We start from the raw sequence: 27,901 nt of genomic DNA, 5'->3' as shown, positions 1-27,901 counted from the left end.
CCACCTGGTGTTGAGTATGGCTTTAGCGATACACTAAGCCTGGAGCATGGCCCCACTAAGCCTTCAGTAATAGGGTCTTTTGCTTTTGGGAGTTCCTTGGTATATTGCTGGGAAAGGGTTCCCCTAGAGACATCAGGCTGTTCCCTCACTGGGTCTCTGAAGGCTGATTTATATTTGTGCGTTGCATCGACGCCAGAGGTATCGCGTACCCTACCCAGCAGGGTGATGTGCACCTCACCAGAAAAGTTTCTCACGTCGCTGCGACGCAGACAGCAACAACTGATTGGTCCGCTTGGTAGCATCGCATTTCCTCCTACGCATTTCCGGTTGCTTCTTCTCTGCCATGTTTGTAGGCTGTGCGTACATCGATGCGAAAGAGATGAATCAAATTGTCAAATCTACCTGCCGACATGCGAAAATGTTTGAAATGCATTTCCTCGCCCATGTCTCTTACGAAGAAACTCAACACAGTGGCATAGAAAACCCACCGCCAACCAGTGTTTTGGTGCATACCAACTCATGCTCGCTACGGTGTAGAGCAACACAGAACTGAAACTCAGGGTTACAGTGTAGCCCATACACACAAGTATAAATCAGCCTTAAGATTTCCCAATGACTCTCTCTGCTGAGGTACCTAGGGGCTCACTATCCTTTTTGTGTGACACCAGCTGCTAACAGCCCTCCTCATTATTCGTCCCCTTAGAGGATCCACCCACTCCATCATGGGGGGAGTGGGGTGTCACATCTGCTGATAATAACCGAGATATCCCAGTTCTCAACTCTGTCACAATCTCTTCCACCGCTCCTCAGGGCAGGCTATCAATGGTCACTTTACCACAGGGAACCATTACCAAGGACTGTACCCTGCTGATGGAGGCCTCCCGTGCCTACAACGCCTCCTCCTCTTCCTTTCGTACTTCTCTGAACAGTTCAACAAACAAGGGAATGGGACCGGTCTTACAAGACCGTCAGAGACACCAAACAATCAGGTCCTGGGACTGAGCACCCTTTGCTATCTGGTCTAATCTTAACTGTTTCACCTCAGCTGCCTGAATGGCCCCTCCGTGCTGCAAGCAATTTAGCTGTCTCTCTAGCCAAAAGATGTAGGCGGAAAGCTTCTCCCCCTTCTCCTGACGCATGTTCTGAAAGCCCACCATGAGATCCATTGGACTTCCTGTCGTGCCAAAAGCATTTTCCAGTGGTGTCATGTAATTGGCCATATTTGCTAGAGGGTATCGTGACACGACAGCTCTGACAATGTCAGCAGCCCACCCACTCAAACTCTCAACCAATCTGTCACTTTATGTCATCAGAGCACTGCCACTCATCTAACAATTGAGAGGTCTGCCCCACCCAAGTCTCATACTCCTCTTCACCTTCAGGGGTGGGTGTTATTCCGGAGAATAGGTGGAGTCTACCATAGCAGGGACTTTGAACCTGAGCAGTTTTTTTCATTTATTTGCCAGAGGTAAGGGCGGATACCAACTCAGAATTCCAACTCTTCCGTGGGATGGGGGCTAATTAGACATTCTAAATCCAACAACTCCTTCTCCTCACTCATCAGGAACGCCAGAACCTTGCCTTTGAAATCTCTGCCCCCAACTATGGGAAACTCGACTTGAGATTCGGCTGGCTCTGCTGTCAGCACTAGTCTGCAGTAAAATGAGAGCTGAGCCCACCATTTTATGAAACTGCTGCCAAGCAACTGCAACTGTGTAGACTACGTTAACAGTACTTAACAATGCATTCAGAGTACGAATATCTAATCCACTCAACACGTGCACACTAGTTACCAGTAACCTTTGTGGAGAACACAACCGCTCCACCCTGGTAGTACACACAACCCACTGGTTCAATGCTTAGGGCAATCACACAGCATCCAACGGAATCAATCCCGAACAATACCCCACAACTGTCATCCTCAGGTTCAGCTAGCGGCATTAATCTAGGAGAAGGCAGCCTCGGGTCTGGCCAAACTTGAGAAATCTTGTTTGTGTGGATGCTGCGTGATGTGTTCTCCAGTTACAAATCAGCACCACGAAATAACAGACAGTACACAACTAAATGATTGAGCTTTATAATTCTTAATTTGACGATAGGGTTAATAAAGACAAAAAAGGGCGCATTTTCATGAAACAGTCTAATGTATATGTTGGAGCTCAGTTTTCCCGTCTGTCCGTTCTCCATCAATTTCCCCCGAGCGACGTCGACTCCTGATCCCATTCCAAGTTCACTCCATCCTGCAGACTATGACTTCCCCATTCTGGCATCTTCTCTCTCCATCTTCCTCTGAACAGAAGACCACAAAACTTTCTCTAGGGTACACAAGAAAGAAAAACATCTCCCCTCATTGGCCAGCGCACATTCCAAGCCCCCATTATCTCTAGTCATAACCCAAACACTGCACTACAGAGAAACCATTATATTAGCAATGAAACCTTTAAGTCATTACACATGCAAGTGGTCACAAGCTTCATTCAGAAGTGCACTGAAGATATTGTTTCCCGAAAATTGGTCAGGGTTTACCCAGGATAAATGTTGCTCTCAGTGCAAGGAATAAAGCCTTTGCCTCCAGAGACCAATAGGAGCTCAAGAGACGCCAATATGATTTATGTAGAGTCATCAAGGTGACAAAATGGCAACACAAGGACAAAATTCAATCACAACTCTGTGACAATGACACAGGCAGCATATAGCAAGGACTGCACATCATCGCCAGTTTCAAGAGGAAACACAACAGTACAGCCAACATTGCTGCCTCACTCACGGATGAGCTAAATGTTCTTTTAAGTTCGATATGAGGCTGATAGGACTGAATCCCCAAGGAGAGCCACTCCTTGGTAATCTCTGAGGCTGTGGCACAAAGCGCACTCCAACTTGTCAACAGCTGCAAGGCAACAGGGCCAGCCAGTTTTCCAGGTTCATCAAAGTGTATGTGGAACAGCTGACTGGTGTGTTTATGGACATTTTTAATATTTCTTGTCCCAGGGTGTAGTGCCCTCCAGTTTCAAATCATCCATATCTCTGTACCCAAGAAAACCAAGATAGCATACCTGAACCATTGTCGCCCTATTGCATAGACCTCAATCATAAGCAAAGGCTTTGAGAGGCCAGCTAAAGGCTACATCTGCAGCATACTACACCCACATTGGACCCCCAATAATTTGCCTACTGACAGAACTAGTCTACCGATGATGCCATAGCCACAGTACTACACGCCATCCTCACTTACCTGGAGAAGAGGGATGCATACATTAGAATGCTGTTTCTGGAATACAATTCAGCATTCAACACCACAATTTCTTCCAGGCTTGATAGGAAGCCAAGAGATCGCGATCTCCACCTCACATTGTGCAGCTGGATCTTAGACTTTGTACTGGATCACCGATAGGTGATAAGAATGGGCTCCCTCATTTCTGCCCCTTAAAACAGGTCCCCCCCCCCAGGGTGTATAGGAGGAACAGAGCTTGGCCCGATCAACATCAATGGGATTGCATTTGAGAGGGTGAGCAGTTTCAAGATCCTCAATACACACATTTCTGAAGACTTCACCTGGAATGTAAACATCGACTGTGTGGCAAAAAAAAGCACAACACTGTCTCTTCCACCTTAGGTGACTGAAGAAGTTCAGCATGAGCCCCCAAATCCTTAAGACCTTCTTCAGGGGCACCATTGAGAGCATCCTGACTGTATCACTGCCTGGTACGGGAACTGCACCAACCTTGACCGCTGAGCACTACAGAGAGTGATAGGGCGGACAGCCCAACGCAACTGTGGACGTGAACTTCCCTTCATTGAGCACACTGACAGCAACAAGTGCATGAAGAAAGCCTGTAAGATCATCGGGGACACCAATCACCCCATCCACAAACTGTTTTAGCTGCTTCCGTCTGGCAAATGGTACCGCAACATTAAAGCCAGGACCAACAGAGTACGGGACAGATTCTTTCTACGAACCATAAGACTTATGAATGCAGGTATCAGCACTCTGCGACGGAGTCATAACGCAAAGATTTTTACTCCTTCACGTTGTGGGACGGATGTAAGATTTAAATAAGTAAATGCGACCAGCAACGTCCGCAGCCCAAAAATACACCTATAAGCAATGTTCTGGACTAACATCGCCAGCAGACACACCTCACCTACCGAAAGTTTCATTAACAGCCGTTAACTCAGCCAGCAGCGCCAAACAGTCTGTAGTCTTTAGTTTACCCGCCATCCTTGTCCCAGAATTCCCTGCCCTGCGCAGCCAATCATACCACGGCCAACAACTTCGATCAACTCTGCCCCCGAGCCACCTTTGATCAAGGCATCACCAACTGCCGCTCCGCCACACGCCATCTTTGATCAAGGCAAAATGCCGATTACTGCCGTCGCGTGCCGTCTTTTCGTCTGGCAATATTAACAAAATATTTTATCAGTCCGCTGGCAGCGTCGCGAACAGATTCACTAATCTTGCATCTCCTCCAACCACGATAAAACATGGAAGTAAATTACAGCCCCGCTGATGGTTTCGACCCGACAGCCGCTGGATTTCCTCAGCCTCTCCCAGGGTTGCTGCACAATTCCAGCCATTGCCGTACTCCTGCCGACCACGTGACCCGACCGGCGGGAGACCGATCACGTGATCCGACCGGAAGCGGTGGCCAACTGAGGGGAAGTGTGCCCGAGCGGAGCAGACCTGGTGAGTCTGACGGCAACTGTGCAGACGGAGAGACGGTTGTCGTTGCGGGACGAGATCCTGCATCGGGACTGCGTGCGGAGGAAGGGAGCCGCTGTTCTGAAGGGGAGGGTTGAGCCTGGGGCAGCGGAAGTGATAGTAGAATCGGGTGAGTTGGCGGGGGAAGAAGGAGCTTTGGACAAAGCAGCTGGTGAGAGATAAACAGGAGACAAGGGGGTCAGGTAGAGGGGTTGGTGAAGCTGGGGGGAAACCACGACGGATCAGGAGAGCGAGAAAAACACAGGGCTTAGAATTTGAGAAGGAGAAGGGAAAATCGGATGTGTCAGTATTACAGTTGAACAAAGGGAACCATGGAGCTATGAGGGAGGAGCTGGCCAAAGTTCAATGGAACAATACCCTTGCAGGGAAGACAGTGGAACAATAGCAGGTATTTCTGGGAATAATGCAGAAGGTGCAGGATTGGTTCATTCCAAAGAGGAAGAAAGATCCTAAGGGGAGTAAAAGGCGGCCGTGGCTGACAAGGGCAATATAAAAATAAAAGAGAAGTATAACATAGCAAAGATGAGCGGGAAACCAGAGGACTGGGATGCTTTTAAAGAGCAACAGAAGATAACAGAAAAGGCAATATGCCAAGAAAAAATGAGGTACTGAGATAAACTAGCCAAGAATATAAAGGAGGATAGTAAAAGCTGCTTTAGGTATGTGAATAGCAAAAAAATAGTTAAGACCAAAATTGGACCATTGAAGACAGAAAAGGGTGAATTTATTATGGGAAACAAGGAAATGGCAAATGAGTTGAACAAGTACTTTGGATCTGTCTTCACTAGGGAAGACACAATCTCCCACATGTAATAGTGGTCAAAGGAACTAGGGTAAAGGATGAACTGAAGGAAATTTATATTGGGCAAGAAACGGTGTTGGATAGACTGTTGAGTCTGAAGGCTGATAAGTCCCTGGGACCTGATGGTCTGCATCCCAGGGTACTTAAAGAGGTGCTCTAGAAATCATGGACGTGTTGTTAATCATTTTCCAGTGTTCTATAGATTCAGGAACAGTTCCTGCTGACTGGAGGGTGGCTAATGTTGTCCCACTTTTCAAGAAAGGAGGGGGAGAGAAAATGGAATTATAGACTGGTTAGCCTGACGTCAGTGGTGGGAAAGATGCTGGAGTCAATTATAAAAGATGAAATTATGACACATTTGGATAGCAGTAGAAGGATCAGTCTGAGTCAGCATGGATTTATGAAGGGAAAATCATGCTTGACTAATCTTCTGGAGTTTTTTGAGGATGTAACTATGAAAATGGACAAGGGAGAGCCAGTGAATGTAGTGTACCTGGACTTCCAGAAAGCTTTTGATAAAGTCCCACATAGGAGATTAGTGGGCAAAATTAGGGCACATGGTATTGGGGGCAGAGTACTGACATGGATTGAAAATTAGCTGGCTGACAGGAAACAGAGTAGTGATTCACGTGTCCCTTTCGGAATGGCAGGCTGTGACCAGTGGGGTACCGCAAGGTTTGGTGCTGGGACCACAGCTGTTTACAATATACATTAATGATTTAGATGAAGGGATTAAAAGTAACATTAGCAAATTTGCTGATCACACAAAGCTGGGTGGCAGTGTGAAATGTCAGGAAGATGTTATGAGAATGCAGGGTGACTTGGACAGGTTGGGTGAGTGGGCAAATGTATGGCAGATGCAGTTTAATGTGGATAAATGTGAGGTTATCCATTTTGGTGGCAAGAACAGGAAGGCAGATTACTATCTAAATGGAATCAAGTTAGGAAAAGGGGAAGTACTATGAGATCTAGGTGTTCTTGTACATCAATCAATGAAAGCAAGCATGCAGGTAAAGCAGGCAGTGAAGAAAACTAATGGCATGCTGGCCTTTATAACAAGAGGAATTGAGTATAGGAGTAAAGAGGTCCTTCTGCAGCTGTACAGGGCCCTGGTGAGACCCCGCCTGGAGTATTGTGTGCAGTTTTGGTCTCCAAATTTGAGGAAAGACAGTCTTGCTATTGAGGGAGTGCAGCGTAGGTTCACAAGGTTAATTCCCGGAATGGCGGGACTGTCATATGTTGAAAGATTGGAGTGACTGGGCTTGTATACACTGGAATTTAGAAGGATGAGAGGGGATCTGATTGAAACATATAAGATTATTAAGGGATTGAACACGCTGGAGGCAGGAAGCATGTTCCTGCTGATGGGTGAGTCCAGAACTAGAGGCCACAGTTTAAGAATAAGGGATAGGCCATTTAGAACAGATATGTGGTAAAACTTTTTCACCCAGAGAGTGGTGGATATGTGGAATGCTCTGCCCCAGAAGGCAGTGAAGGCCAAGTCTCTAGATGCATTCAAGAGAGAGTTAGATAGAGCTCTTATAGATAGCAGGGTCAAGGGATATGGGGAGAGGGCAGGAACGGGGTACTGATTGTGGATGATCAGCCATGATCACAGTGAATGGCGGTGCTGGCTAGAAGGGCCAAATGGCCTACTCCTGCACCTATTGTCTATTGTTACCTGAAATTGGTGGAGTATGAACTGTTGTTCATCCATAGAACAGAGAATGTCAAAGTACAGGCCCTTCAGTCCACTGTGTTGTTATAGCCTTTTAACCTACTCTCCAACCCTTACCTCCATAGCCCTCCATGTTTCTGTCATTCAACGTTCAAAATAAGTTTGTTGTCAAGATCCCAATTTACATCTCCACCTGATATATTTTCTTGAGGGCATGCTCAGTAAATCAAAGAAACACAATAGAATCCAAGAAAGACCATACCCAACAGGACAAGCAAACAACTAACGTGCAAAAGACACCAAATTGTGCTAATGCAAAAGAAAAATAATAACTCTTGAGAACATGACATGAACAGTTTGAAAGTGAGTCAGAGAAGGAAATCTGCAGATGCTGGAAATTCATGCAAGACATACAAAAAAATGCTGGAGGAACAGCAGGCCAGGCAGCATGTATGAAAAGGAGTAAACAGTCGATGTTTCGGGCTGAGACCCTTCATCAGGAAAGTGAGCCTAGAGATTTTTGGGTATGGTTCAGTGATGGGGTGAGTGAAGTTATTGTAACTGATTCAAGAGCCTGACGGTTGAGGGATAATAACTGTTCCTGAATTTGGTGGTATGGGCTCTGAGACTCCTGTACCTTCTACCTGATGAGAAGAGAACATGTCCTGTGCTGTGGGGGTCCTCAATGATGGACGCTTCTTTCATGTGACAGCAATCTGTCTAGATGTGCTCAGTGGTGGGAAGGGCTTTACTGATTATGATCTGGGCAGTATCCACTACTTTTTGTAGGATTTTTGTAGAAAGGGGCTTTGGTGCTTCCATACCAGGCCAACAAGTCAATGTACTCTCCACCACACATCTTAAGAAGTTTGTCAAAATTTTGGATGACATACCGAATCTTTGCAAACTTCTAAACAAGTAGAGGTGCTGCTGTCTTTTTTTTCCCATAAAGGTACTTTAATTCAGTTTAGTTCAGTTTCAGTTTATTGTCATTTAGAAACCACAAATGCAATGCAGTTAAAAAATGAGACAACGTTCCTCCAGAATGATATCATGAAAGCACATGACAAAACAGACTACACCAGAAAATCCACATAACGTTTGGCAATCCCCAACCCAGAGTACGGAGAGGCTGCTGTGTATTAATATTGCGCTACCCTCTTAGCGCGTTCCCAGAAAGGAGCTCCTAACCCACCAGACAAAACAAGACCAAAAACTAAAGCTACAAGACCTGCACAAAACCACATAGTTACAGCATTATACTTAATGCTGGGCTCAGGACAGATCCTCTGAAATGATAACACCAAGAAATTTAAAGGTGCTGACCCTCTCCACCTCTGATACCCCATTTTGGACTGGATCATGGACCTCTTGTTTCCCCCTCCTGAAGTCAATATATCAGCTCCTTGATCTTATTGACAGTGGTTGTTGTGGCACCACTCAGCCAGATTTTCAGTCTCCCTGTTATATGCAGATTTGACATCGTCTTTGATTCCGCCAACTTAAACATGGCATTGGAGCTGTGCTGAGCCTTACAGACATAGATATAGAGCGAGTAGAGCAGGGGCATACAGTCTTGTGGTGCACCTGTGCTGATGGTGCAAGAAATGGTGTTGCCAATCGGAACTGACTGGAGTCTGCAAGTGAGGAAATTGAGGATCCAATTGCACAAGGAGATTTTAATGCCAAAGCCTTGAATCTTATTGATTAGTTTTGAGGGGGACGGCAGTATTCAATGGAGAGCTGTAAACAATAAAGAGCATCCTGATGTATGCATCTTTGCCATCCACGTGTTGCATGGTTGCGGGAAGAGCCAATGAAATGACATCTGCAGTGGACCCAAGTTGTTTCTCAGGCAGGAGTTGCTACATTTTATCACCGACCTCTGAAAGCACTTGATCATAGTAGATATAAGTTCTTCTGAATGATAGTCATTGAAGCAGGTTCCCATGTCCTTCTAATCACCAGTACAACTGAAGCAGATGGGTACCTCAGATTGTAGAAGTGAGAGGTTAAAGATACCGGTGAACATTCCATCCAGTTGATTAATGCAAGTCTTTAGTAGTTGGCCAGGTACTCCATCTGGGCTGGATGTTTCTCGTGGGTTCACCCTGCAGGAGGCTGCTTTTACGTTGGCCTCAGTGACTGAAATTACCAGGTCATCGGGGACTGTGGGAGTTAATGAAAGTTTTTCCATGTTTTTATAGTCAAAGTGAGCATAGAAGGAAATGAACTCAATCTGGGAGCAAGCCCTTGCTGTCATCTATGTTAATGTGGTTTCACTTTGTGCAAGATGACAACATCCAAGCCCTGCCACAGCTGTTGAGCAACCTTTTGTATGGAATTGCCACTTTTCTCAATGAGATGCCAGACATTGTACCTGGATCTTACTTGGTCAGTGGACTTGAATGCCACTTATCTGGCACTTAGCAGATTATGCATCTCATGGCTCATCAGAGCTTCTGGTTGGGGAAGACTGATTTTGTGGGGACACACTCATCTAAAACTGTTTTTGTCAAGTATGTGGCAACTGTGGTGTATTCGTTCAGATCCTCTTATGAGTGCTGTCCACCGACTCAAAGCAATCCCATAGCCATTCCTTTGGTCACTGAATACTCTGCCTTCTATGGCAAGCCAATTCTATGTCAATGCAGCCAAGCCAAGTTTCCCTGGATCCCATGCACCCTGACTTCCTGAATGAGCCTACCATGGGGAACCTTATCATATGCCTTACTAAAATTGAAATGCACCACACCTACTCCCTTAGCTTCATTATTGTGCTTTATCAAAGAAGTCAATCAGGTTCATGAGGCATGCTCTCAATGGCATACTGACTATCACTAATCAGACTATGTGTCTGTAAATACTTGTAAATCCAGTCTCTGAGAAATCTCTCCTATAATTTGCTTACCACTAAAGTGAGACTCTGTCTAATTTTCAGGGTAATTCCTACCCTCCAGTGATCTGTGAAAGGCACAAAGATCATCATCAAAGGTGTAGAAATCTGTCTCCTCATTTCCCATAGTAACCAGGGGTATTGGGTATACCCTGTCTGGCACTGGGGACTTAGCTATCCTAATTTTTTTTTCATAAGTACTAGCTCATCCTCTTTCTTATCATCAGCACGTTCAGGAATATCAGCATGCATTACACTGTCCTCGCAAATGTCAAGGTCCCTCTCGCTAGTGATTACTGAAACAAAGTATTGATTAAGAACCTCCTTTACCTGCTCCAACTCCAGGCATAATTTTCCTCTTTTATCCTTGATTGGTCCTACCTTCACCTGTTGTTCACATGTGTACAACACCTTGAGGTTTCCTTTATCCTACTCGTTAAGGCCTTCTATGCCCCCTTCTAGTTTTTACAATTCCATTCGTAAGCTCCTACCTGGTGACCTTGTAGCTCTCTAGAGCCCTGTCTGATTCTTGCTTCTTAAACTTTAAATAAACTTATTTCTTCCTCTTGCAGATCTTCAACATCACTTGTCAACCATGGTTCCTTCACTCTCCCATCTTTTTATCTTTTTCCCTAGCTCATTGAGACAGACCTAGCCGAAATCCCCAGTAAGTGTTCCTTAATCAACCCCACATTTGTGTTATGTATTTCTCTGAGTCCATCTGTGCCCAATTTATGCTCCCCAATTCCTGCCTAATAATATAATTCCCCCTCTCCCAATTAAATACTTCCCCGTACTGTCTGCTCCTATCCCATTCCAAGGCCAGTTTGTACTTGGTTTCAGCTGGTAATGGTTCAAGTTCAACGATCATTCAACCATACATGAATATAGCCAAACAAAATGGTGTTCCTTTGGGCCAGGTTGCAAATTATATTACCAATAACACACTCACTGCAAATAGCACCTAATACAATTAGCACATATGGTTACGATTTCAGAAAAAAATAGAGAAAAAGTATGGAGCCCGTCCCTGAGTGGCCTGACTCTCGATTGTTCTGGCCCAACTTGTTCTTCCACAGAGTGAACACTGGAGAGCAGCACCAATAGGTGGGGTCAGCCCCCAACCCAACGTGATTCCAGCATGCCCAGCAGAGGCCTGTGCTCTCTTTCCTGGGCAACTGCAATAAGTCACTGTGTCCAAGGCCCAATCTTCGCCACTACCAAGGCAATGTAGCTCCCCTGCCGTCAATCTCCCTATCGAACAGACACAATATTCTACATTATCAATGTCCAACAGGGCCCTATGATTTAAGATAATCACTCACTCTGTTTATTGTATCTCGGTACAACAGTATGCAACAAGTCTAAGCAACAACACAACACGATTGCCATCGAGCAGCTCGCTAATGGGACAGTCCTGCAGTATGATATTTTTTGCATCCAGCAGTGACTTGCGATCGTAAACAGACAAAAGAGGAACAAATGCGCCTTTGATTGTACCCGAGTGGCCGCTTCTTCTGAGTGTGCTGCCATCGTACTACAAGTATGTGAAGGCAGACAGGTCGATGTGGAAAGTGAAGTTGAAATAATGCAACCATGGACTCAAGGTAGTCACTGTGGACAGAGAACAGGTGTTCAGAATGATATTCACCTATTCTATACTTGTTTTGCTGATCTAGAGGAGGCTACATTGAGAGCACCAAATGCAGTACACTGGGTTGGAGTTGGTATACATGAATCTTTACCTCACTTGGAGGGACTGTTTAGGGCTTTGGATGGTGCTGAGAGAGGAAGTGTAGGAACAAATGTTTCAACAAATGCTTTTGCAGGGGAAAATGCTAGAGGACTGGGAGGGCTGGCTGGGTTCCCAGGGATGAATCGATCTAGAAGTCAATTGAGGAAGTGGTCACCTTGGAAAGCAGACAAGGGAGGTAAAGATGTGACCGGTGGTAATATGCTGGATGTGGGGGCAGTTAGGGTGAAAGGTAGTGACCAAGGAAACTATGTTGGTATTTCCTGTGAGTGACGGAGAACAGACGTCCAAGATGTATTGGCGATGTAAATGTGGGCGCCATTAAGCACAGTAGAGGGGAAACCCCATTTCATAAATAAGGAAGATATTTCAACTGTCAGAACAGAAAGCCTCGTGCTCACTTAAGGTGTGGCAGAGATCAAGATTCAAGGTACATTTATTATTGAAGAATGTATGAATTATACACCTTGAAATTTGTCTACTTACCTGAAGAACCTAATTTCAAAAAGAGAAAGACCAAAACCACTGCGCAAAGAAAGAAAAGAAACAGTCATACAACCAATAGAAGCAAGGAATGGCATTCCAAACCAGACTGAATCCTTGGATCTGCCTCCTGGAGCAGCCGGAATAGGCCTAAACCTCAGTCTCAGTAGTGTGGCAGCCAAAGCAGTTCACTGCCGAGAGGTGAATGAACGGCGCGGGAGAGCAAATGAAATCAGCCCGACCATCACACTTTTACCTTCCAATCTACCTGGACTGACATTTAAATTCTCCAGTTACCCGGTGGTAGTGGCTCACTCTAGGACACAAACTCCTGTGTAGTGATAAGCTTGGAGCAATCCAACTTCTCCCCCAGGTTAGGTGTGGTGGTACAGAAACTATTCTGCAACGACTTCTCCCCAAATTCTTCACTCCAGCGACCAACTCCGTCTGTGACTCCATCTTGAACATGTTGAGCTTTGACTTTGCAATGCACTCGCATGCCCCATCCTTCGAATCAGCTTCGCCTCTTCCTGCTCCTTCATTGTTTGCATTGATATTTACCACAATTTTCTTCAGAAAAGTTATTAATAATATTTTTAGTCAAATTTCTCTTCGTTCCAACTACCAGTAAGCCTTTGGTAGCGCCACCTTAAACTTGAAACTGATAGAAATGGATGGCATCTTTTTGAGAGACTGAGTGGGAGGAAGTGTGGGGAATGTAGCTATGGGATTCAGTGAGCTTATATTAAATATCAGTGGTTAGTTTGCTAAAATTGAGATATGTAGAAAAGCAGAGATGTTAGAAAAAGTCTGAATTTGAAGATCAGATGGGTCTTTGTAATGAAGGTGATAAAACAAGTGCCCATGGCTGCAAATTTGATTTGTAGAAAATCAAGGGAATCAAGAGTTGCTCAGGATATCAAGTTATGGCAGGCAAATGATTGTGTTAGTGGAGTGGAGTGGAGCCTGTTGGATTTTTGTCCAGCCTATTCTCACCTACATCTAGATCAATTTGCAGGCATTCGACCATTTTGAGAGGTTTCAATTCCCAGGCATCTACCCCAACCTCTTCAGAATAGGCATCCAGTCTTTATAAATGTCCATCCCCCATCAGGAAGGACTTGGCGCCCTGTACTTCAATCTGGAACATGGATCCAAGCATCTCCCTTTCACTGATACTATCACCTTCCTGACAGAATTGCTTCTTACTTTTAGTCAGCATTTTTTGGGAAATGTAGCTTCGCCTTTATTGTGGTCAATGGAGCCCTCTCACATTTCATCTACGGTCTTCCTCTCCTCTTCCCAGACAAAACTGAGATGGAGTTTCCATCGCACCTCACCTTACCAGTCTTCACATCCAGATATTGGCCACGTCCATGATACAGGGTCTCTTCTTGAAACTTCCACAGATGATGCCGCTGCATGACCTGCTGAGTTCCTTCTACAGTTTTTATTTGGTTCTAGATTACGGCATCTGCAATCTCTTGTGTCTCTAGATTAAATAGTGCAGGTCTCAACTGTCCAGTCTGGTGAAGGTATTTGTTGCATTTGTGAGCTAGTGGTCTGTGTTATGCACAAGGATCCCCTCTATGCTGTAGCCTTGTCCATTTCTTCTCTAAAGTGCTTTTTTCATTTTTCCTCATGTGCCGACTTTTTGCTTGCTCATTTTATCACTTTATCAATATCTCTGTGTAAATTGTTAGTCTTCGTGCCAAATTAAGTTCCTGCTTAATCTTTTGTCAGAAGATATTCAACAGAAGTGTTCAAAGAATTTGTTCTTAAAATCAGTATCAGGTTTATTATCACTGTCATATATCGAGAAATTTGTTAACTAAGCAGCAGCAGTTCAATGCAATACATAAAATAGAAGAAAAAAAGTAAAAATAATTAAGTAAATCAAAGACAGTATATGTATATTAAATAGATTAAAAATTGTGCAAAAACAAATAATATACAGTATATTAAAAAAGTGAGGTAGTGTTCATTGATTAAATGTTCATTTAGAAATTACATGGCAGAAGGGAAGAAGCTGTTCCTGAATCGCTGAGTGTGTGCCTTCAGGTTTCTGTACCTCCTACCTGATGGTAACAGTGAGAAAAGGGCATGCCCTGGGTGCTGGGGGTCCTTAATAATGGATGCAACTTTTCTGAGACACTGCTCCTTGAAGATGTCCTAAGAAAGACGTATTTTATACATGTTGTGGTTTTTATTCTCAAATGTTTGACAGCAATGTCCTGATCTTATTTTAGTTTTCCTGGAGACCTCAGATGAACTGTGAAGGCTGTATCTCAAAATATAGTATGGATATGGAATAAAATGTGCATAAATACCAGCACGTAGTACAATGTAAGCAACATTATAAAAATTGGTTTGAAGTGTTTACAGTGCAGTGACTGGAGTAACAGAGGGCTAACAAGAGTGATTGATCAGATTAACTGCCTGCGGAAAGGAACTTGTAAGATGTCGTAAAGTTTTTGTTTTAATAGTGTTATGGCTCTTCTTTGTCCTGGGCACATGGAGGTTCTGCAGTGATGGTAGACTGCAGCCAGCTAACCTGACAGTTTCCAGCAGTTTTCATATACTGTACGAAGATGTTGCATCAAACCAAACAGTAATGGTTGATGTGTGGCTGCTCTGGGATGGCAGTGTAGGATGCTATTTTTTGTATATGACATCATTATATCTCAACTGCTGCACCAGTCTTTTTCACATCCTAGTATTTATTTTGTTTAATATGTAAAAAAAAAGTTCTTCAAATAAGTATTTTACTTTCTTCCTTGGTTCTGGTTTGGTTTTAGTAAGAACAATCCAAATATAGTTTCTGTTAAATTACAGACCAAGTCTTTGTAGCTTAATGTTAGAAATCCTCAGCAGCTAAACTGACTTTGGGAAGGGTGAAATCCACACAATTTCTTTTTCCCTGCTTCTCTACAATAAATCCAAAAGCCCATTTCTAGATATTTATCAGTATCTGATATTGTGATTTTTTTTTCCAGAGGAGTCATATTTACGTTTATTTTAAACGGCTCAATATTGGACATTTAATCTCAATGGAGAGATCAGAAAAGATTACAGCACCTGAAACTGTTCTGATAACTGGTGGGGGAGGTTATTTAGGATGCAGGTAAGACCCTTCTTGATATATTAGAGTTAAATTATAATTACATATTGTAGTTTCAGTGTGAAACTGACAAATAATAATTACATTTTAAAAGGATGTTTCTGTGCCGTGAATTTGACTTTCCATTGTGTGAAGTAAAAAAAAACATTCACAGTTGTGATTATGTGCTATTCTGTTTCTGTGCATTCTGCTATTTCAAAATTTCTTGGCAGGAAACAAAGTTAGATAATATAAAATATATTTAGTCCATTAACAGTAGAGCAATAACAAGACAACATCAAATGGATTCCATTTTCCTATATGGTTGTTCTCGAATTTTTTGTCAGCTGAATTGATTCCTATTTGATCATCAGTTCACCTTTGGAAGATAGGAGAAAAATACCAAGTAATATTAGCAAAGACGTAAAATTCAGTGCACATTGGGATTGTTAAAGATTCTAGTAGTAACCTTTCTCTGCAATTAAAAGTTGGATTAAAGATATTATAAAGGTTCTAGTGAATGCAAAATCTGCCTGCTGGAGTAACTGATGACTATTGAAATATTTAGTACCTACACCCTGCTTTACATGGTTAACTGAATGATATAGAAGTCACCAATGCGATGAGTTATCAATAAAATCATAAGTATGGAGTAAAAAGGTCCATCAAAACTCGTGCTTTTCCTTCACTCACACACCTTCCCCACATTATTTTCCTTAGCAACCTTTTAGAGAAGTGACAACCTCTCACTCTCTAGCATTGCTAACTCCAATCCCTAAACTGTATTTTCCCAGCATTTCTTACAACTCGTATACTCTCTGAAAAGCTTAGTGCAGAATTTTGTTGAAAAACATTCTTTTCTATTCCAGTAGATTTTACAGTAAGCTTGGTCAAGATCTGGAATTCTTGTTGTCTGTGATTTTTTTTTGGATGTACTTTTCCTTAATAACCAGCATATAGAGACTTCTTGCACTGTCTCAATGCTACTCCACTCGGAATGTACATCTGCTACGTGCCATATTTATTTTGTAAATAGCAATTAACTAGTTATGGGGTGGAATGCACTGCCAGGGTAGCGGTAGAGAAAGAGGGTGCTTTAAAAGACTCTTTGGCACCTGAGTGAAAGGGCTATGTGGGAGGGAAGCATTAGGTTGATCATTGAGCAGGTTAAAAGGTTGGCACAACATCATGGGTTTAAGGGCCTTTACTGTTTCTATGTTTTATTATCTAGTTTTAGCAAATACCTTTAAGCTGTCTTTTTTTCTGTGTTTTAGATTGGGGTGCACCCTGCAGAAGATGGGCCATAAGGTGATTCTGTTTGATATCCACAGTCCTTTAGAGGAAGTGCCTGATGCAGTGAGCTTCATAAAGGGAGATGTCTGCAACTATCTGGAGGTGGAGGCTGCACTCAGGAATGTAGATTGTATCTTCCATTTAGCTTCGTATGGCATGTCTGGAAGGGAGCAGTTAAATGTAAAGCTGATAGAGAATGTTAATCTTAAAGGAACAGATAATGTAATCAAGGCATGCCTGACGAATGGCATACCAAGACTTCTTTATACAAGTACATACAATGTTGTATTTGGGGGCCAAGTAATTGAAAATGGAGATGAATCACTCCCTTATCTTCCATTGCACCTTCACCCAGATCACTATTCAAGGACCAAATCTTTAGCAGAAATGAAGGTGCTACATGCCAATAGCACAAAGCTAAGGAAAGGCACTGGCGTGTTACGAACTTGCGCTCTCCGGCCAGCAGGCATCTACGGACCTGGTGAGCAAAGACATCTTACAAGGATAGTTAATTATATAGAGAATGGACTCTTCAAGTTTGTATATGGGGCAGCAGATTCTCTGGTGGAGTTTGTCCACGTTGACAACCTTGTTTCTGCAGAAATACTAGCATCAGAAGCTCTAAAAGGAGGAAGAAATTACATAGCAGCTGGCCAAGCTTACTTTATCTCTGATGGCAAACCAGTGAACAACTTTGAATTTTTCAAACCTTTGGTGGAAGGCCTTGGCTACAAATACCCCACAATTCGGCTGCCACTCAGGCTGATTTACTACTTTGCTTTCCTAACTGAAATCATTCATTTTTTTGTAGGTCGCATTTATAATTTTCAACCATTTCTAACTCGCACAGAAGTCTATAAAACAGGAGTCACTCATTATTTCAGCATACAGAAGGCTAGAAAAGATCTAGGGTACCATCCAAGGGAACACAGCTTTATGGAAATAGTGGAGTGGTTCAAAACACGCGGTCATGGGCGGAAATCATCGCGGTTTAACATTAGGCGCCTTATGTCAGATGTCATATTTTTACTGTTGCTGTCGCTTGTTATCATGTCTTGGTTTCCTGTCGTTTCAGCATAATATTCTATGCAATTAATATTTTGCTGAATGTTTCTTACAGCTCAGAGTTTACTGGTAAAATTTGATATTTGACATGGGTTTGAAAATAGAGGAAACAACGTGTTCAGTGTATTTTCACGATACAATGAGCTTCAATTATCTGACAGCCTGACATCATGAGAGTCATCTTGGTTTTAATCTTCCCGTGAAGATAAGTTAGTGGGAAGAAAAGTTGCAGTCAGAAAGGAATAAGAACTTAGATGCTATGAAATAAACAGGCAATCATGCTCCTATGTGCCTGCTGCCTTTGCCCTCCTTGTTGGAAGGGTTTCGAGATGTTAGGCTAGCTGAGGTCAGTAACTATAAGCATTGATGGTACATACTGCATCCTCAGTGAGCCAGTGGCAAAGGGAATGAATGTTAACTGAGGTTGAAAGGGGACCAGTTGAGAGCTATTTTGCTCAATCACACCAAACTACATGAGAATTGCTGGAGCTGCATTCATCCAGACAAGCATTTCTGACTTGTTATCTGATTGTTTGAGGCTATTACTGCTTTACATTTTGCCTATCATGATTATAAGTAGTATGTTTATATATTGAAATAGAAAAATGTAGAAACATTTTATTGAACTTAAGGAATTTAATCAAATCTCTAACTGAATTAATGGGAAACAAAAAGTGGAATATTAATTTAAATAAAGATATTTTATATTATTTATTTTTAAATTGCTTTTAAAATAAGTAACGTCTCATTTTTATATTTCCAAATGGCATGAAGGCCACTTGGCCTATCAAACCTGTGGCAGCTCTCCAGAAATTCCCATTTGTTTCATTTCCTCACAGTTCCCTATAACCTATCCTCTTTTATATGCCTAATAACTTTACCTTGAATCTACTGCTACCCACCTCCATTACAAATTATCCTTCTGCAAGCAATTAACCTACCCACCAGCAGGTCCTTGAGATGGGGGAGGAAATGAGTACCTGTCAAATGCTCGAGTCACAGGAAGAGCATATGAACTGTGTACTGGAAGTCAGGAGGTCGCTGGAGCCATACAACAGTAGCACCACTATTATGCCATTGCACCACCAAAAAAAAATCAATGTCTAATCTGAGTGAACTCAGTCACTAACCTTCCAGTTATTTGTTGAATGCAATAACCAGTTGCAGTGTTGAACCTGACATACGTCATCTTCTTCACAATCTTTTGCATAAATTAAAACATGTTGATGAATATATATGAATTTTAAAATAGTTGAGAGCATTTTTTTCAGTTAAGCAGAAGTGAGAGAGACCCTTGATATGAAAACATGCAGCAAAGATTATATTATCAGCTGAAGGGAATTTGGCAAATCTTTTAGCTTTTATCATGTAACTCTTAAGAGGAAAGGCAAATCTGAATTGAGGTCTTTTTAACAATTTTTATTTTAGATTTCTGGTCATTTCCAGCAATTATTTTTGTATGCAATATTTGCACTAAAGAAGGTAATCTTAAGCAAGATAATTTGATGGACTAATGTTTAGTAATAATTTCTATGTAGGTACAATGCTGCATTTTAAAATAAAAATGATTGTCAGGCAAACCTCTAGCAAAAAAAGTTATATTGTTAATATGTAGCATTTTTAAAGGTATTTAAAACATTGCATTTATTACTAATAAATTTATCTTGCAAATTTCTGTTTAATAGTTTGAATGACTATTTTGTTCATTGTGTTTTTCATATGAAAAATAGTGAGATTCAATATGGAAATAGGCCTGCATTAATCAAGTACCCCAACTAGTTGAAAATGTATGCACCTCATATTTAATGGGCTCTGCTTCGTAAATAACCACTTTGGCCACACTCTTTCAGAAAGAAATGTAACAATTATTGTGGTTGGCCAAACTTTGTTGCCATTAATATTCTTGATACCTACCAAGATTTATCTTTACATAGCACTTTTATATATTTAAGCCACTGCACAGAAACAAGAAGAGAATCCCTAATCATAGGAGGAGATGTCAGGAGGAATTGGTACGAGGTGCATTTGCCATTTGACACTCTGTTTTACAACCAAAAACATTACACAGGGCAATACACAATAATGTATATCACTTGACTGCTTGATATTGTGGTGGCCCTTGTGTGATATCGTCGATCCAATTGACTGAAAAATATGGTGTATTCACATAAGGAAATTTTGGGATACAAGCCAATAGGAAACTCTTAAGCTTCATAGTAAATGAGGCACCTACATTTGAATGTTCATGGTGTAATTTTATACATGTAATTATATAATTTTACATAATGCTCAGATACTATGGCAGTTAATATATAATTGCGAGTACTTAAATCATATTTTAGCAATTAACGTACACTGAATCGGAAACAAATATATGAATATTTATTTGTACATGTTAAATAATTGAGAATACAAAGCAAAATACACAATGTTCAGAACGGTTTTACTTTTTAAAATAGCATGAAACTACCCAAATTTATCCTTAAAAATGTTGAAATGTCTATATTTAACCAAATCAAATTTAAAGTCAACAAAGCTACTTTTTTCCCCCCCATTTTCATTTTTTTCCAGAAACAAATGCAAAAAAAGTTAACAGATTCTGGAAATAACATGACCTACCTTTCATTTTACAAGGATTGCTTCCCTTCAATTAAGTGGAATTTAACTGCCAAATTGCTATAACTAGAAATCATTCATCAGAAGTTATGTAAGATAACAGAGAAAGCAAAAAGAAAAATATAAAGACATTTTCCATCAGGTCAAGAAAGTCATTAGCATTCCTTAGATTTTTGTTTGAGCCAAAAATTCTTCACTTGTTTTGTACTTCAAATGTAGTTTTATAATTGAACATTTTAAATATGAAATGGAAAAACTGGATTGGAAGGACAGAATATTATATGCTCCAAAACAAAAAGTACTTAAAATGTAAACCAAGTATTTTGCATCGTATGCCCAGTGACTTATTTCCCGCTTACTGTGTATTTTGAGCCTTGTGGATTTGTTTCAAGTTACTATTATTGCAGTTATGCTTTTCTGTCTTTCAGCACTCGCACAATGGCTTCTTACATAATAACAGTCTAATATCTCATCTATGTACTGTTCAATTGTGCTTTTTATGGAAGAATATTGCCTCACAAAGTACAATGGTTGGATGGCTTCAATAATGTCATTTCTTCAATATGTGACCAAATCATAATTTCAGAAGTGCATGATCTCAAATTAATATTCAAATAAATTATGTATACAGCCTTTTTGAAATTTCTGCACTAATTTCTGCAAAGAATGGCCCAAAGTACACATTTTGAAGAGTGACACCAAAAGGTAAAAATTAATCAGATTTACAACCGTATTGCTAAAATATGTAATTCTGTAAATACAAAGATGTAATTCTTAAATACAATTTTAAATGATTGGAAGAAGCAGTACCTTAGCATTTTGTAACTTTGGTACTTGATCAGAAAAGGTGGAAATTGTGTTAATTATCCAGAGCAATGTTAAAAATATCTTTCAAAGAAAATTGTAACCTATTTTCAGTCTGATATTTAACAATGACTTAGACATTTATTACATAGTATTATGTAGAAGTAATGCACTCAGGAAAAGGCACATTAGAAATGTTTATATTTGTATTCCTCACATTAAATTTAGTTAAAAACAAAAAAAAACTCACAACAACCTGGTATGACTTTTGTCAGTATAAACCAGCCATTGATATTTACATATTTAAGCTACCATCACCCTCAAAGTCCCATTTTTTTCCTAAAGTAACAGAAGTTGCAAACATACAAGAACTTAATGAATTTTAAATTTTTCATTGCTGAACTTACTGAAAATCTTTAGATTTTATGACAAATATACATTCATAAAGAAATTATGTAGCGCATTTATAAGGAGAATGTACATTGAGCAAATAACTTAAATGCATTCTGCTTCTGATGAAAACAATTGCAAACATTGTAGAAATACTTGCACGGAATGCTAAATGAAGTGTCATTAAAGGATTTTTTTTAAAACTTCTACACTACAAAGAGTGTATAGAAATACTTTTCTGATTGTAATTCAGTTTTTGGTAAATTATTTACCTTCTTGTGACTTATCATTCCATATAAGATACACTTCCAGTTTTCCTTTCCATAGATGCTGCCTAACCTGCTGAATTTCTCCAGGATTTTGTGTTTCTAGCTCCATTTTCCTTAAGTCCCTGACATATTACCTCAATTATTAGTCACACTGCACATACAGGGTCTGTAGATGTGGTAGCATGCATAAAGTGATTTTTTTTTGAGCTACCACAATTAGGTAGGAAGAAGCTAGACAGTGATTTTCAAGCCGTACAAAAAGTTGGAATCAAAATTACATTTTCTTATACTTTAAATATCAAGATGCTGGGCTGGTGAGAAATATTTTTGTTTCAGAAAGTAACCAAGAAGCCAGTAATGGAATACTCTCTACATCGAGTTAATAGAGACCGTTTTAGCAACAGGCATAAAAATAGTTGAAGTTGAACAAATTAATCAAAATTCCAGTGTGGATAATGGCTTATCAAAAGGTCAAATGCAGTTTTATACCAGAGATTAATGTTTCTTGTGGGAGAATTGAATTTCGCAAGCCTATATAAATTATGTAAAAAAAGACTTTTCATTAACTTTTTCATTATAATAGGAGGAAGATGTTCATGTTTTAACACAAACTATAAATTAAAATGTACTCATATTCTTATAAATACAAAAAAGTACTTGGTTTTCTGAACTCCATTTACTTGAAACATTGAATCTTTTAACATGGCATATGCTGTGCATAATTTTCTGAATTTTCACCTCAGCCCATTGATTCTGTTTAAGTCACATAATGCAATAATTTCAATAGCTGAATGACAATCATGATCTTTAAGATAAATTATAATTTACAGTACTGTAGTATTTCTATTGAAATTATGACATAGTTGATATACTATTTTTCCTCACTACCCGAGGCCAAGCTAATTCTGTCTGTGTTCCACATTCGTTGGGTATAATCATGTTGCTCACATGACCTTTTACCAAGTTTTTTTTAACCTCTTTGGAAAATGTTTAACTTGTAAAGCAAAGCACCTTTGGTCATTTGTTTTCTTCTGCATTGAAGACATTGGATATGTCATTAACGGTTTCAGTGTATTTTAGTTATAAGCCAATATCTGAGCTCAAACCCGGACTCCATATGATATCCTGTTCTATATTGGCCCGGTACTCTGAAAATTATCTGAAGTTGGAACACAGGTAATAAGGCATATTCAGTTCTGTGCACTTTCCTATTTAACGCGTAATTCATTATGATGATCTCAACCCTTCATAAGCTAATCATATAAAATATGGGATAAACAAGTTGATCAGACAGCATCTATGGAATTAAGCACATTGTTAACATTTCAAGTACTTGACTTTTCATCAGAATTTGAGTGCTGACAAAATTATTAACTATGTTTCAATTCTATTTCTCTTTCCACAGTTACTGACTGACCACAAGTATTTCCAGTATCATATTTTCATTTCAGATTTCCAGTATCTGCAGTTGCTTGCTTCTCAACCCTTCATATTTATTCTTTAATCATTGTTTTAATATTTAAACTCTAATCAGCAATAACTTAGAAATGTTGGGTTGTCTCAATTTTATTAGAGTTAATAATTGAAAAGGACTATATCATTGCACTATAGGTTAATGTGATACCATTCAATTGATTAACATCTGTAGGACAGATTCCTTTGAAAGACTTTGGAATCAACAGACCATTTAATGTGGAAAATAAAAGGAGCTTCATTAAAGTGGGAAGGCAGTAAATTAATGATTTCAGTTACTTGATCAAAACAATAATTAGGTATAGTGCAATAAATTCATTAAATCCACTGATATACTGACCACCAATTTCCTAAAAACAAAATATTTTAATTTACAACAGTAAATACTTTTGCTTTACAATATGATGGCACCATGGACTGATGACAAAGGCAGTCTTCTTTCATGGATAATATTTGTTGTGAGCAGGTCTCTTTTCTTTATCTTTGCCTCTGAAAAGCAATAGTAGTACAGAGAGTTTTTTTAAAAATATTTAACCTAGACTTCTAAAGGTCAGTAGTGTGAAAGTCCAGCAACAAATCAAGCATGAAATGATTTCAGAATTCTCACTGTGGCAGTTTAATGTCTCAAAAATGATGCAAGCTCCTTTGTCTCTTGAAGATACAACTGAGAACCTTGTATTATTCTCACTAGAGAAGGCATGCTTAAGGGCACTTGCACAGGCATTCACTATTGCGAGGCTGCTGTTGAGTAGGATAAGCCTTTAAATGACAGATTTGTTAGAATCAAATTAAGTGTATTTGGTATAAAAATCAGTAGGGAATGCAGCACCTGCATTTAGTCTGTGAGGCATTAAGATGTGGAATACACTGCCTGGAGCAACCTCATTAGTAATATTCAAAATAGAACTGAATAATATTTCAAATACCATAGGGAAAGAGCAAGAATGTGGGACAGGTGGTATTAATAGAACCAGTGATTATACTTTATAGGCATGTAGGAAAATGAGTTTATTAGAATATAAATATTTACTCTGCAGAATATGCTTTGAACATTTCATGTCAGGAAAGAATATCTTATCTTACTCTGACCAATAAACACCCAATGCCTACTCATTTGTAGAATGTGGTATCTCTTAAGAGTATTGTTTGTGTTGTTTAGTTAAGACATTTTCATCAGAATAACTAGCTTATTTGTAATGTATTTGCATTTTATTGTTTATCTATGCAGGCTAGAAATGTTTCAATGACAAATTTCCATTTTTGAAGCATCCCCCTTCTACTTCATTGAATTTGATCTTATGTATGTGTAAAAGTTTATTCGAATGACTACACTATTATACAATATTCAGAACTTCATACTACACACAAATGACAGCTTCAAATTAAAATACCGTTATCACTGTCCACAGCATATTAGGGTCCCTAACAATCCCGGAAATTCCCCATTATACCACTGGATATGTGTTATGTGGATTTGAATTGGATGAAAGTGACAAACTATGTGCCAATATATAAAAAAAATAGGCAGTGTTTGGGTGTTTTTGACCTGCTTTGTAGCCGAACTGGCACAACACTGCGGGCTGAATGGCCTGTTCCTGCACTGTGCTCTTCCACCTTTAAGGTAGACAGCAAGTGCAGCAGTGGGCTTCATTTTTACTTTTGGGGGACCCTGGATAGTCACCATTAAACTCACCATAAGTGCCCGCAGAACGGATCGATGCATAGAGACATTAGCTCAAATATCTGGGAAACTCACAAATTAAAAGGGGCTACCAGTTGAAGTAGGCAGACAGCAGTCAGCACCATTCACTGGGATTAATGGGGGATAAGACTGTCCCTGCCTGTAATGCAGATGTAATAAGTTAAATCTACCAGTGATAGCTCAGAAAACATAGATAGTTCTTGAAGTCTATTTATTTATCTTCCCATGGATGTTCAATGATTAGAGCTTTCACATACGTACCTCCTCTTTGGAACTTCTGGCAGTTGTTCTCTCTGACCTCCACTCCTGTGAACTGGCAGTGTATTGGAATCATATAACATTGGATCGCATGCTTGCCTCTGACGGGGAGTACTGCTACTGTATAATCCTTCTAATGTCCGTTGCCTAATTGGGGCAGTATCGTATAACCCTTCAACTGGCCGCTGCCGTAACTGCTGACGCGAAGAGTAAAGGTCTTCTTCACCTACCTGCAATGATTAATGAGAGAAAGTATTGTTTCTCCAGTTACCATACTTTTTCATGGATGTGATACCAGGACACAAGAACTGCATAAGTAATCCTATCCCATCAGTCTGAATCTTACTAGAATGTCAGAATCTCATGTGCATAGAACATTTCTCACCCTGCGACTTTCTACAAATTTTATAAACTCAATTCATGTCACACCAAAAAAAGTGCTATCTGTTGCTAACTGGAAGACACTGCAAGAGATAAATTAATTCTTTTGCATTAAATTCATTTATTTTTCTCTTTTACGATAGGTATACAGTACTGGGCAAAAGAATCAGGTACATAGATATACAGTGCCTATAAAAAGTATTCACCCCCATGAAGACAAAAGAACACTCTAAGCAATTCTGCGAAAAGGATATTGAAAAACACAAGTTGGGATGGATACAAGAAAATTTCCAAGTCACTGAATACCCCTTAGAGGACAGTTGAGTCAATCATCAAAGAATGGAAAGAGTATGACAGGATGTCCTCAAAAACTAAGTGACCATGCAAAGAGGGGTTTAGTGAGGGAGGCCACCAGGAAACCTATGTCAACTTTGGAGGACTTACAACCTTTAGTGGCTGAGATAGGAGAGACTGTGCATAGAGCTGTTGTCTGGGTGCTTCACCAGTCGCAGCTTTATCGGAGAATGCAAAGAGAAAGCCACTGCTGAAAAGAACTCACATGAAATCTCGGCTAGAGTTTGCCAGAAGGCACGTGGGAGCTGGAAGAAGGATCTATGGTCTGATGAAACTAAAATTAAGCTTTAGGCCATCAAACTAAATACTATGTTTGGCTTAAGCACATCATCAAAAATACACCATCCCTACCGTGAAGCATGGTGGTGGCTGCATCATGCTGTGTGGATGCTTCACTGCAGCAGGCCCTGGAAGGCTTGTGAATGTAGAAGGTAAAATAAATGCAGCAAAATACAGGGAAACCCTGGAGGAAAACCTGATGCAGTCTGCAAGAGAACTGTGACTTGGGAGAAGACTTGTTGTTCCACAAGACAATGACTCCAAATATAAAGCCAAAGCTACACAGGAATGGCTTACTAACAACAAAGTTAATGTCCTGGAGTGACCAAGTCAGAGTCCAGACCTCAATCCAATTGAGAAACTGTGGCTGGACTTGAGAAGGGCTGTTCACTCAAGATACCCATGCAATCTGATAGAGCTTGAGCAGTTTTATAAAGAAGAATGGGGAAAAATTGCAGTGTCCAGGTGTGCAAAGCTGATAGAGACATATCCACTCAGACTCAAGTCTGCCTCTACTAAAAACTGACTTGAAGGTGAATACTTATGCAATCAATTATTTTGTGTTTTATATTTGTAATTAAATAACTTCGTAGAGATCTGTTTTCACTTTGACATAAGTCTTTTTGTGTTGATCTGTGTCAAAAAAGCCAAATTAAATCCACTGTGATTCAATGTTGTAAAACAATAAAACATGAAAACATCTTGGGGGGGGGGCCATGAACACTTTTTATAGGCACTGTAACTAGGGTGCCAAAGACTTTTGCACATACCGTACTTGTCAACATGCAGCAGCCAGCAAGTTTGTAAATGTGATGGCTGCAAAGGTTATTGGGAATGGCGAGGGCGAAGCCCCATTGGAAGGATGTGGGACAGGTGGCAGAGAAGGAGTGCCAGGGGCAGAGGGCAGCCGAGTGCAGACACACCCAGCCCTGAGCCACCTGGCAAGATCTTTTGATTCCAAACAATTTGTTTATTGATCATTACAGAATGTCCCTCTCTTGCTTCCCGCTCTCTCCCCTCTTGTTGCCCCCTCCCCTTCTCAGCCCTCAATAGAGACCCATATCAGAATCAGGTTTATTAACACTCACGTCATAACATTTGTTTTATTTTTGAGGTAGTAGCGCAGTGTAATGCATAAAATTACTATAGCATTGTGCAAAAGGCTAAGGCACCCTAGATATATGTATGTGCCTAAGACTTCTGCACAGTTCTGTAAGCATAAACATGTTTCTCTTTATTGTGACCAGTTTATAAAATGGAAGACATTTTTTATTCAAATTTTTATTCAAGAGTTCTGTGACACATTGGGGACCTGGTATTCTAGAGCATGATTCACAAAGGCCAGCAATAATGATAATACAGAGAATGTTATTATTCTTTGCAAAGGGAGTTTATGCCTCATTTACATAAGACATACTAGGATGTTACCTGGGTTTCAGCAATTAAGTTACAGAGAAAGGTTGAACAAGTTAGGTCTCTATTCATTGGAGCGTAGAAGGTTGAGGGGGGATTTGATCGAGGTATTTAAAATTTTGAGAAGGATAGATAGAGTTGACGTGAACAGGCTGTTTCCATTGAGAGTAGG

The 27,901-nt window shown here is 40.4% G+C and overlaps 2 protein-coding genes across 5 annotated transcripts in view; one reads left to right on the top strand and one right to left on the bottom strand.

The window, feature by feature from the left end:
- Positions 1-4,619: 4,619 nt before the first annotated feature.
- Positions 4,620-26,922, top strand: sdr42e1 (short chain dehydrogenase/reductase family 42E, member 1). 4 transcript variants are annotated; one of them, XM_059993149.1, is made up of 4 exons: positions 4,620-4,684; positions 15,329-15,456; positions 16,707-17,206; positions 25,827-26,922. In XM_059993149.1, the coding sequence occupies exons 2-4, from the start codon at positions 15,383-15,385 to the stop codon at positions 25,859-25,861; spliced, it is 609 nt and encodes a 202-aa protein (XP_059849132.1). In that variant the 5' UTR covers positions 4,620-4,684; positions 15,329-15,382; the 3' UTR covers positions 25,862-26,922. The 4 variants fall into 4 exon arrangements, 3 of the variants coding, with proteins under 3 accessions (XP_059849132.1, XP_059849130.1, XP_059849131.1); XR_009516323.1 differs by having other exon boundaries at positions 4,623-4,684; positions 16,707-23,045; XM_059993147.1 differs by lacking the exons at positions 4,620-4,684; positions 25,827-26,922 and adding an exon at positions 4,691-4,829 and having other exon boundaries at positions 16,707-20,015.
- LOC132406973 (1-phosphatidylinositol 4,5-bisphosphate phosphodiesterase gamma-2-like) overlaps positions 20,158-27,901 on the bottom strand; it is a 204,665-nt gene continuing 196,921 nt past the window's right edge. Inside the window, exons 31-32 of the mRNA XM_059993146.1 lie at positions 25,306-25,532; positions 20,158-23,831 (exon numbers count right to left, since the gene is read on the bottom strand). Coding sequence (XP_059849129.1) covers positions 23,783-23,831; positions 25,306-25,532 — 276 coding nt within the window. The 3' untranslated portion in view covers positions 20,158-23,782. The remainder of the gene's footprint in view (positions 23,832-25,305; positions 25,533-27,901) is intronic.

Source organism: Hypanus sabinus, chromosome 17 (genome assembly GCF_030144855.1).
Source record: "Hypanus sabinus isolate sHypSab1 chromosome 17, sHypSab1.hap1, whole genome shotgun sequence".
In the NCBI taxonomy this organism is placed as follows: Eukaryota; Metazoa; Chordata; class Chondrichthyes; order Myliobatiformes; family Dasyatidae; genus Hypanus; species Hypanus sabinus.
The sequence above is the reverse complement of the archived record's forward strand: the minus strand, read 5'-3'. Positions and strand labels throughout refer to the sequence as shown.